A 12,543-nucleotide genomic window follows, 5' to 3' on the forward strand; every position below is an offset into this window, starting at 1 on the left:
GTAAAAGTACAATATTTGCCCCTGAGATGTAGTGAAGTAGAAGAAAATGTATTGAAAATTGGAAAAGTACCTCAAAATTGTACTTAAGTACAGTACTTGAGTAAATGTACTTAGTTACTTTACACCAATGGTTAATGCCGCATACTCCGATCTTGCACTTTGTAAGCCGCTCTGGACCAGAACCCTATAGTTCTTATCTATAACCTACAGTATAACAACTAGGAAAACACGACTGTGAAAGGTAATTGCCGAGCAAATCTTATCTTCAGATGTCTGTGCTGACGGGCATTGCTTTACAAGCAAGACATTGACCTGCTACCACATCTCTGGCGTTCCTAATGCCCACATTCAATAATTAATGGGGAAAAACTCTCACAGCTTTTACAGTATTCCATGTTCCACTTGGTACAGTAAATGGATCGGTCAATCCAAATCATTCTCACAGCTGGAGAAACAGCTTACAAACACTATGCTTATTTAATGTGTGATTTTGAGTCGTTCCGATACCGATACCAGTATCGGAAAAACTGCCAATACGGCCTAAAATGCTGGTATTGGTATCGGCAACTATATGCCAGTCTATGCCATTCTGATACCACGTAATTTATCACATGATGATATTTCATTTACAGTAATATTTTGAATGCTTCAGTTGATGTTGCTCTATTGTTCTATACTCTTACTGTACTATTTACATTATTATTTTACTAACTTGGAGCTGCACTTGAATTTGTATTTATTCCTAGATCAGTGGTCCTCAAATCTTTTAATTTCAACGACCCCCCATATAACTCTTATGGGTCCATTTGGTTCCATTTGTACACTCTCAGCGTTACAGACCTGTAAGGGACCATTTGGAACCCCAACCTCAAGGAACCCAGCTGTGGGTCCCTGGATCCCCCACTTTGAGCTGTCCTAGATTTTAATTACACATTGGTATCAGATCAGTACTCTGTATGGACTGATACACAAGTTGTGGGTATCAGTATCGGTAAGGATACCCTCCCTGCTCTCCCTCTCCCTGCCTCCCACCCTTTCATCTTCTCCCTTTTTGGAAAACAACAGAATGATAGAGCTTACGAAAAAACAAATGTCACTTTTTTGCACCTGTAAACCAGTAATGTGACAATAAAGTTGATTGTAATTGTGATTCTATGACTTCTACAGTAGCTGCAAGGCGTGCGCCCCCTACCCTGTGGATAAGATGATGACTCGCCCATAGGCAAGTGGCATTGGTAGCGTGTGTACATTTTGGTTCCACGCACACCCTTGTTATGAAACGTTTTGTTGTATTGCAGTTAAAAACACAAAAAAGCATTCCCATGCGGATGACGCGTTCTAATTGCTTTGGATGTAGGGGAAAAGCAGACCAATGTTTTCCCACCACTGTTGAATAAATAAAAGAAACCTTGATTATGATTCATTCTAGTTGCTCTAGGTGATAAGCTATAGACAGCACAAGAAGAAGTAGGGAGCTACTTCTCAGCTGCTGCCAAATCCATTAATAGTCCTTCAGGGCATAGTATCCATAGGTCAGTATATATATATATATATATATATATATATATATATATATATATATATATACAGTATATAAGCCCATATGATGACACTGTAGATAGGACAAGGTCAGCGCCTTGTTCTCCTCCTCCACTTAAACAGAACTTTCTCCTCAGAGACCTGCTCCTCGGACTGGAGAGAGAGTTTACACAAATTGCTCCTCATAATAGAGGAGAAAAGGAAAAAGACGTTGCATTAGAGGTCTCTAGGGATCCAATCCAATTTCAAACTACAAAGTCAGGCTTCTTCTGTGCTGCTCAGATGCACAATGCTCCCAGTTATCAGTAGATTAACAATATCACGTTACAATTTGTATTCACACTTTACATTTCTTCAAAGTTTCATTCTAAATCAGTGGTTCTCAACCAACATGATTTTAGGGGGGTCCCCAGGTGATTGGGGGGGGGGGGTTGACAGTAAAGTGAGAATTTAAGGACCTTTAAGGCCTTTTTAATACTTAAAAAAAGAAGGGAAAAAAAAAAAAAGACCACAAGCTAGTAGCTATACAAGCTCGAGCTTGTAGATTGTAGATGAGCTTGTAAATCAGCTATTTTGTAGCTTGTAAATCAGCTATTTTCACAATATTTATCTGTGGAACCGAGTCAAACTAAATGTAATGCCTCAACTCCTACAATTCCAAGTGCTTGTCAGGGGTCCCCAGTTTAAATATGATTCTTTTGGGGGGGTGTGGCCTGAAAAGGTTGAGAACCACGGTTCTAAATGATCTAAGCACACTGCCGCTACTACAATCTGTCCAGATGTTTAAAAACCGCTGGTGCTTGAATGAAAGCAAGAGACAACGTACATAATTATGAGAAATGGGGGACAAACTATAGTCTAATTAATGTATTTATGTAGTTTTTCTAATGCCTCAAGACTTGGGGGACGGTGTTGTGCGACACGTTGCGCGACACTTAGTTGCTAAAAGCTTAAATCAGGCTTTATATTCATGACTGCCCTACAGCCCCGGTCTAGAACTAAAGAACCAGGTCTATAGGGCCGAGAGCATAAAAAGCTCCTCTTCTGGAGTATGATTATTAGACTGCCTCCACTGAGAGCCTCTTATTTTATTCAGTAAATAGGCCAAGTGTTCATTTTCTCCAGAGTTTTTCTCTTGGTGCACTACGTTGTGTCACATCAATTATGGAGTGATGAGAAGCCTAAGCCTCTTTCACCTTCTCCATCTGCTCCACTGGGCATTGGATGCATGGGGCCAGAAGATGGCCAAGATCACCGCTTCCAGCACATTAAACATCTTTAGAACATCACAGGTTGATGTCTTATAGCTCTTCCTGTTTCTGACTTTGGTAGCAAAGTCATAAATATTTATTGATACAGACTAAGACTATATAATAAGAATAGCATGAATTATAAATGATGTTATGATTTTGTACATTCATGGTATTAGCTATTTCTGTATCTTCTCCATTTGGCCCCATGAATAGTAAATGGATAGTGGTAGCTAGTATTTGAGTAATGAACAATGTAAGAATACTTTCTGTAAGTGAATAACACTCTTTCAGTTGTAAGTCAAAAGTCAAAATCCTCATCAGGACAGGAGTAATCAAACTTGAACCACCAATCCTCAATCTTCAACACTTGCACTGACTTGAAATCTATAATTGAAATCTATTGGAAGATCACTACTGACTTCTTGTAATGGCAGGGTTTCCCCACAACCCCTACAATGTGATCCAGTTAATAGCCTAAAGCTTGTCAGCCAGACACATGGCAAATATTTTGGTCCCCAAAATCCTCATACATAATGCATACATAATACATAATATCAGTGCAGGTGTGTGAAGAAGACAGTACACTATGATTATTTGCATGTCATGATCAGCTGTGAAGACAGCACAGAGCCAAGCAAACCAGATCCAGATCACAAGAGCAGCTTAGAGCGTAAATTGAAATTTATTTCAATCTTTTTTTTTCCCCGTTTTTTAATATCTGTCTATTGATTTAACCTTTAATTTCAGTTTTTACTAATTGCTCAAGAGATTGTGTTAAAAATCTAAAAAAAATACATTTTTATAAAATCTCCCCCCCCCCCTCGAGCAGAACTGCCATGCCTATATCAATACAGGAGAACCGTAGTTTAAGATTATCGATAACCTCTTGCATTTTGCATCTGAACATAAACGCTCTGATATACTCTCACCTGTAATAAGCTATTATGTGTGGCATAATGTGCACCTCTCTGGCTGTCATTATGATGATGATGACAGCAGAAACAAGGCAGCCAGATTGAACAGCCAGAGCTCTATATCCCTGGAGTAATGAAGCATATTTCACTGGTTACAATTGTCTCCATATCCCTCATATTTCACTGGTTACAATTGTCTCCATCCCTCATATTTCACTGGTTACAGTTGTCTCCATCCCTTATCACTGGTTACATTTGTCTCCATCCCTCATATTTCACTGGTTACAATTGTCTCCATCCCTCATATCATATTTCACTGGTTACAATTGTCTCCATCCCTCATATCATACTTCACTGGTTACAATTGTCTCCATCCCTCCACATCAGCGGCTGCTGTGGAGGGATGGAGGAGACAATTGTAACCAGTGAAATAGCAGCGAACAGGACCGCTGACGATCGGACAGTAGCCCAACCCCCCCCCACCCCCCTTCTTACCTGGCAACCGGGCGAGATAACGGCTGTCATGGTAGGTGACAGGCGGCGAGGTGTAATGTCTGCAGTATGGTGCACTTTGGTAGTAATGTGTTGCTCCATCGCCGTTCTTCATCTGCAACGCCATCATCGCATCAGTCGCATCCCTTCCTTCGCCAACTTCTCTCTCTCTCTCAGCTCTCTCTCTCCAAAACCAAGCGGCCAAAGCAGCAGCAGGCTGGTCCAAACCATTGACCACAGATCCAAGGGTTTCAAAGGTAACCGGAAGCCTCGTCCCAAAACACTCTCGCCCCCATTATTTTTCGCGCACCGCTCGCCCCCCCCCCCCCGTGGTTCTTGTAATTGTTTTAAGTGAGGTTAAGGTTAGGACTAAGGTGAGGTTTAGGCATATATTACTAAGGTTACGTTTAGGGTTAGGGTTAGGTTTACGCACGAGGTTACGTTTAGGAATAAGGTTAAGTTTAGGCATAGTTTACTGAGGTTTATATGATGTTTGTATCGTTTATATGATGTTTTTGCATAGTATTGTATTTGTCTGTCAATATGCTTCTATGAATTGAATAGCCTCAGGACAGGACCCCAATGGAAAGTGCTTTCTTGGGTTCAATCCTTTTAGTATTGTATTCGTATTAAACTGCATTAACAGTTTGCCCAAAAAAAAACACGTAAAGTATTCAATTAATCAATCAATCAATCAATCAATCAATCAATCAATCAATCAATCAATCAATCAATCAAGTTAAGTGTATTACTATGAATACCTGGCTGGTGGCAACTGGCAACCGTTCCGATGTCGCCGGATTAGACCCGGGGTGAGCGTGTTTTGGGGCGAGCGTTTTGGTATTATTTTCATCGCACAAGCAGAGGGGGGATTTCCCGGTGCAGGAAAGCATAGTGAATAGTCCGAAAATAAACGTTACATTCTCCCAGACGGAATCACACACCAAGGCAACACCATTGTGTTTGGACCAATAATGTTGACACACAACAATCCCCTACAATTTTGAAAAATGGACATTCTTATCTTATGAAGTAAATATAACAAGGCTTTTTAGACGTTCTCCTTCGATGAATTGGTACGGTCCGATACCACTGTACTGCACATTGTAATATGTTACACCTCAGATCCTGCCCATAGGCTATTTATAATGATATGTGCCTATGATATTGGTATGCAAAATAGCCTGAAAGAATGTCTGAAATAAAGTCAAATTGAATTGAAATTGTAAATATAGTCAAATGTGTGGCAAATATGCCTGGTATTTTCAAAAGGGTAATGACATTTGCCAAAATATGACAGTATTAGATTAGACACTGTCATCAGAAACTGCACTTGCAACAGAAAACTATGCAGGAAATATTAATAATTATTTGATCGACATACTGTATGGATCAAATCACAAAATCTCCCAAACATTCTTGCGTCTGCAAGGGGGTTGATATTAGAATTGGTCTATTATTTCTATAATAGCTCCAATCAAAACATTGCATTTTGACGGACCATCTGTATAATAAACATCTACAGTATCGCCCCTGCCTAGCCATGGATCACACGACAGTCATGGATGAACTTCAACCTGGTGTTTGCACTTTCTTTATTTACAGCCCGTACATCTACATAAACATTCAAATTTCAAATATAAAGTACTTATCCCACGGCCATGGATGTAAAAAAATATGTACGGGTTCCTCAAAAGTACCTGTATTTTCCGTATTGTTCAATAAAAAGTAGTTTAATCCGATTGGTGGCCATTTTCTCATAGAGTTATAAAGTATCAGAGTGCAGTACACCTCCCAACCAATAGGGTCACTTAGTTGAAAGCATAATGGAGAAAATGGCCACCAATCGGATTAAAATGCTTTTTATTGAACAATACAGAAGATACGGGTACTTTTGACAACCCGTACATAATTGTAACATCCGTGGCCATGAGGTAAGCACTTATATATTTGAAATGTGAACGTTTATGTAGATATACGGACCAAAAAGAGAGAAAGTGCAAACACCAGGGTGAAGTTCATCCACGACTGTCATGATGACATGACAGTCATGTGCCAGGGCTGCTGTGTGTGTATGTGTGTGTATGCGCGCTACGCGCCCGGAGGAGCGCGCAGACAGCGTGGCTACAACATTGTCGCAAGAGGACAAGTTGTCCAGTCAGTCTGCTCCCAGCGACACTGTCAACACATCCTCCCCGGGACAGACGGACAGACGGACGGACGGACGGACGGACGGACGTCCAGATGGACACAGTAGTGTAGATCTATAGATTTGTCATTGACCACCATGCACGGGGCAGGAGGGACCGTCGTCGCCATGGAGTAACGGTTTACTGACACGGATCTATCCATCCACCGATAGGAGGGAGAGCTGCAGGCAGCAGGGGAGACGGTCAGGACAGCCAGTGGTGGAAGAAGTACTCCATTTGTTTTACTTAAGTAAAAGTATCTATCAATATCAATACTGCAATGAATGTTGAAATACTCTGTTATAAGTGAAAGTCCGGAATTAAACATTAATTGAGTAAAAAAAGTACAAAAGTATTGGTATGAAAATATACTTAAAGTACCAAAAAGTAGAAAGTACCCATTTTGCAGAATGTCCCCATTTCACAAGTTTTCAAATGTACAACATTTATAAAAAATCTTTTGAAAATAGCAGATCTACGGGACACATTGTGAGCTTGTAGATCTGCTATTTTCAAATGTCCAGAAATGTATACAGTGCTGAAGTGGTTAATGTATGTTTTGTAATAATAATCAAAATCTCAAGTTTTCAAATAATTGTAGTGGAGTAAAAAGTACAATATTTTCCTCTGAGATGTAGTGGAGTAGAAACACTCCAGTAAAGTAAAAAATACTTCAACATTGTGTTTAAGTACAGTACTTGAGTAAAAGTATTTAGTTACTTTACACCACTGCGGACAGCAAGCAGACACCGACCCGGCTGACGGGCTGCCTCAGCCTGGCTGGTTGTAGCCCTGATATATGACAGTCATGGATGAACGTCAACCTGGTGTTTGCATTTTCTTCATTTATGGCCCGTACATCTACATGAACGTTCACATTTAAAATATAAAGTGCTGACCTCGTGGCCACAGATGTTACAGTTATATACGGGCCCTCAGAAGTACCCGTATCTTCCGTATTGTTCAATAAAAAAGCATTTTAATCCAATCGGTGGCCATTTGTCCGTATTTTTTCCATGCGCTTTCAATTATGCAACCCTATCGGCTGGGAGGTGTACTGCACTCTCTGATACATTATAACTCTATGAGGAAATGGCCATCGATCGGATTAAAACGCTTTTCATTGAACAATACGGAAGATACGGGTACTTCTGTGGGACCCGTACATAATCATAACATCCGTGGCCATGGGGAAAGCACTTTATATTTGAAATCTGAACATTTATGTAGATGTACGGGCCGTCAATGGAGATAGCGCAAACGCCAGGTCGAAGTTCAACCATGACGGTCGTGACGGACGACCGTCGTGATGATCCATGGCTAGGCAGGCTGGCTGGCTGGCTGGTCTGGTGCCGGGGGAACCAAGCAAGCAGCAGTACAGACAGACAGTGTAGCCCGGCTAGCTGTCTCTAAACCAACCAGGTTTATCATCATCCTGAGCCGCTTCACTGTGTGGATGAGCAGCCTACAGAGAAGGTCAGCGTCTCTGTGAAACGATGCTGGTTCTTCTGTTTGTTGTTAGTGGGGGATTAATGTGATGATGATGATGATGATGTGCTGCTATTCCTTTAACAAGGGGATGGATGCCAAGGTATAGCCGTTAGCTGTTGAGCTATAATGTAACAAGCTAGCCCCTATGTACCTGTTCCATCCTAACGGTTATGTGTCTAAACATTAGAGACCACAAACATGGCGAATTACAGTATGTAAAGGACAGTCTGGGCTTTCTACTCTGTCGCTTAAGTTTCACAATAAGGTAATGGGGGAGTAGCTATAGGTATTGGAACCAAAGCAGCTAGCTGGTGCCTGTAGTGTGAATAATACCTCTACTAGATATGCATATATATAGATGATTATATACATGTTTGTGTTTTATTTTCTCTTCCTTTCTTTCATCATACAGTCATTGCAGTGACAGCTGTGGAAATGGACTGAACTGAACCATGAAGGGTGGAACTGTCACACCATCACAGTAGGAGGTAATAATCTCTCTCTCTCTCTCTCTCTCTCTCTCTCTCACTCACTCACACACACACACACACACACACACACACACACACACACACACACACACACACACACACACACACACACACACACACACACACACACACACACACACACAGTTCCACTAACCAACCATGCACTCTTCCTCTCCCCCATCATCACACAAAACAAAACATTTGAACATTTTCTTAAACTGTTTTTATTCAGTGGTGGAACAAGTACTTGCATAGTCGCAAGTAAAAGTAACAATTCCACAATAAAAAAATACTCTGTCACAAGTAAAAGGCCCATGTTCAAAATGTTACTTGAGTATAAGTACAAAAGTATTGGCATCAAAATATACTTAAAGTACAAAAAGTAAAAGTACTAAAATGTTTGAAAATAGCAGATCTACAAGGTCACAACGTGTCGCATAGGCGTTGTGAGCTTGTAGATCGGCTATTTTCAAATAGCCTCTGTATAATATAGCGCTAAAGTGGTTAATGTATGTTTTATAATATAATCATTTATATCTGCAAAGTAACCAATAACTAAAGTTTTCAAGTAATTGTAGTGGAGAAAAAGTACAATATTTGCCTCTGAGATGTAGTGGAGTAGAAGTATAAAGTAGTGAAAATTGGAAATACTCCAGTAAAGTAAAAGTACCTAAAAAGTGTACTTAAGTACAGTACTTGAGTAAATGTACTTAGTTACTTTACACCACTGCCACTAACTAACCATGCACTCTTCCTCTACCCACCACACAAAACAAAATATTGAAAATTTTCTTAAACTGTTTTTATCATATTTTGACACTTGCTTTGGCAATGTAAAACGTATGTTTTCTCATGCCAATAAAGCTCCTTTGAATCAAATTGAGTGCCTGCCTGGCCAGCAAAAGTCCTTAAAAAAAAAAAAGAAGTTGTTATTGAAAACAAAACATCACTGAACCAATTTCACTGACAGAGTAAAACAATTGTTTCTCATTTTTGTTTAGACAGATAATGTTGTCGTGGAGTGTGAAACAACTGACCACCTATTATTTTGTTTACTTGGCTGAAACTTAAGCTTCCTTTTTCGAGGTGACAACCGACAACCTGCCAGACAAGACAGTGCTACTCGCCTATAATTGCATTTTTTCAGCATTGAAAGTGGAGGCCAGTGTTTCCTCCTCAACCCCACATATCCTGTGTTGTGGGGAAGAAGCTTCCTCCTGGGTCCCTGAGGGGGGGGGTTTGCAGCATCCTGATCAGGGCCACAGATTAGGTCACACTGCTGCTCAGTGGGTGATTTGTTCCAAAAACCCACAGCGATTGTTTGTCGCTTCTTTATTTTGTTTACGTTCTAAAATACACATTGATCCCATGTGTTGTTCCTGCTTAGTTACCCCCCTTGTTATGTCCTCGTGTTTTCATCCTGCTCACAACCTCGCAAAAATATTAATAACCCATTAAAACCGGGAAAGCATCTCTGTCATTTTAGTTTTCTTTTGGCTATTCAAAAATAGCAGATATAAGCTCATAGCGGGTCACTTCGTGCCGTGCTGTGAACTTGTAGATCTGCTATTTCTTTTTAAAATCGTGAACACTTGTGCAAATCTTTGAATATATATATTTTTAAAGAGAATATTTTTCAATAAAACTAAAGGGAACTAAAGGGGGTCTGCCAAATACATATAATGTTGGGGGTCCTTGACATGAAAGAGTTTGAGCACCACTGATAGGCCTATAGCAACATATACGTTTTTCCGTTTTTCAGAAAACTGCTGCTGTTGCTTGTACTAAATTAACCTTAATTCATAATATGTGTTATGGTTCAGGTTGACTGTACGGGCCAATTACTTTTTACTCTCTTTCTCGCCACACTGTTTGAGTCTGTTTCCTCATTGTTTGAATGCAAGACAGTCACGGTGTTCACACAGTAAGCTTCTGTATAACAAGGCAACTGTATTCATTATAACACAAGCCCTCTGAAGAACAGTTGGTCAGGGACCGGATTATTAAATGGCAGATACGTTGTGATTTAGTTACATGGCCTACATGTAATTCCAAGATATTTTCAATAGTTGCTCCGTTGATTAGAAATAGAGGGTATGCGCATGACGTCATCGTACCCGGAAGTTATGCGGGAACGCCTACTGAGTGGCAAAAAACTACTTTCTGGCCTTGACAGCCCATACATCCAAACAGAAAAGTCTGATCTGATTGTATTAAACGACGTTAAACTCACCAACATAGCAGCTGTACGGAAAGCTTGAATTATCCTCTTTCTATTTGCAAAGTTTGTGTTTCTTAAAAATCCACCGTAGAAACATGTTATGGGCTACTTTCTGTCAATAAATTCTGTGCAGGTGATTATTTTTCTAAGTGTCAGAGTTTGGAAGCGCTCTTTTTCATGAACGCATCATCCTGCTGCCTCCTGCATTGTGTGCAAATTAGAAACAGGTGGTACGCAGGACCGTTGAGTGATTTCCAACGAGCGCTTCCAAATTCCAATGCTCCATGCTGCTCAATGTTTTGCCACTCAGTCTAGATGAGGGGGGTGTGTCCCGGTGGAAAAGTGACGCATGTGCATGCTCTCTTTTTTTTTATTTATTTTTTTTTATCTAAAATTTTATCCCACAATTTTGTAACCCTATTTTTTACACACAGTGCCAATTGTCTATGTAATCCTGGGCACTACCTTCCCTCTGCCAACCTAGGGAGGCCAGGGCCGAGCTCATGCCTCCTTCAATGCATGAGAGCCAACTGACCTTCTTGTCACCTGACAGGGGAGTTTCCCTGGTTGGACGTAGCGCGTGGAAGGAACACGTTATTCCAACCAGTTCCCTTGCCCTCCATCAGGCGCCCCGTCTAGCCAGGGCCCAGGGGAGGCAGTATAGTGACCAGGATTACTGCATGTTTTTGTGAGGGTACCCCCAGCGCCCACAGCGTCCCCTGCGGGAATCGAACTCAGGACCTTCTAGCTGTGAGGCGACAGCACTACCGACTGTGCCACCGTGCCCCCTTGCATGCTCTCTATTGAAATCATGATTTCCTCCCACATTACATGATAAGGACATAACAGATACAGAAAGGAACAGAGTAAACAATGAAATGTACTTCAACAGTTGGACACACGCGCACACAGTGTCTTCCTGATAAAGCGTGTGTGCGCGGCTGCACACACACACACACACACACACACACACACACACACACACACACACACACACACACACACACACACACACACACACACACACACACACACACACACACAGTCAGTCCACATAGCATTTAACACACTTTGAATCCCATGGTGTCACAATCTGTCATTGAGTCACCGTGGTGCAGTGGTGAAAATGTTTTACTTAAGTAAAAGTATCAATACTGCTACGTAGAAATACTCTGTTACAAGTGAAAGTCCGGAATTCAAAATGTACTTGAGTAAAAGTACAAAAGTATTGGTATCAAAATGTACTTTAAAGTACCAAAAGTAGAAAGTACTCATTATGCAGAATGTCCCATTTCACAAGTTTTCAGATATAAGAATCTTTTGAAAATAGCAGATCTACTGTACAAGCTCACAATGCGTCACATTGCGACACATTGTAAGCTTGTAGATCGGCTATTTTCAAATAGCCAAAGTTTAACCCATTTTGGGCGGGAACCCCTTTTTGTAACTATACCTTTCAGGATGGGAACCCCTTTTGGGCTTCCTGTTGCTATGTACAGTATATAGCAACATATATTTTTCAGTCAGGATTTAGAAGGCGTTTTTAGAATCGACCACTGGTCCAAATGGGTTAAATAGGGCTGAAGTGGTTAATGTATGTTTTGTAATAATAATCAAAATCTACAAAGTAACTATTAACTTCGGTTTTCAAATAATTGTGGTGGAGTAAAAAGTACAATATTTGGATCTGAGATGTAGTGGAGTAGAAGTAAAAGTTTTGGAAATTGGAAATACTCCAGTAAAGTAAAAATACACTGTGATGTCCCCCCAGACACCGTGATGTCCCCCCAGACACCGTGATGTCCCCCCAGACACCCAGATATTTCCTAGTGCCTGGCAGAGAGTTCAATGACCTAATGGTGACCAAAAACAGTGGTAGCATGATTTTTAGTTTTTCCAGGCAGCATTTTTTCGCCAGTGTTGCTTCACAACGATGGAACCAGGAACAAGCAT

At 40.7% G+C, this 12,543-nt stretch overlaps 2 protein-coding genes across 3 annotated transcripts in view; one reads left to right on the forward strand and one right to left on the reverse strand.

Moving 5' to 3' along the window:
• The window catches only part of zmat3 (zinc finger, matrin-type 3), a gene marked incomplete at both ends in the record, with an annotated part of 18,407 nt that extends 14,082 nt beyond the window's left edge, over window positions 1–4,325 (reverse strand). Inside the window, one exon of the mRNA XM_080430469.1 lies at window positions 4,202–4,325. Coding sequence (XP_080286595.1) covers window positions 4,202–4,325 — 124 coding nt within the window. The remainder of the gene's footprint in view (window positions 1–4,201) is intronic.
• Window positions 4,326–6,407: 2,082 nt separating this feature from the next.
• The window catches only part of pik3ca (phosphatidylinositol-4,5-bisphosphate 3-kinase, catalytic subunit alpha), a 51,258-nt gene continuing 45,122 nt past the window's right edge, over window positions 6,408–12,543 (forward strand). The window contains exons 1-2 of one of the 2 annotated variants that reach the window (XM_080431133.1): window positions 6,408–6,615; window positions 8,291–8,366. The gene's annotated coding sequence lies outside the window, so the exon portion shown is untranslated. Of the gene's footprint in view, window positions 6,616–7,863; window positions 7,979–8,290; window positions 8,367–12,543 lie in introns of those variants that run through there. The other variant, XM_080431134.1, reaches the window with a different exon arrangement.

Source organism: Gymnoscopelus braueri (assembly GCF_963280865.1).
Source record: "Gymnoscopelus braueri genome assembly, chromosome: 6".
Classification (NCBI taxonomy): Eukaryota; Metazoa; Chordata; class Actinopteri; order Myctophiformes; family Myctophidae; genus Gymnoscopelus; species Gymnoscopelus braueri.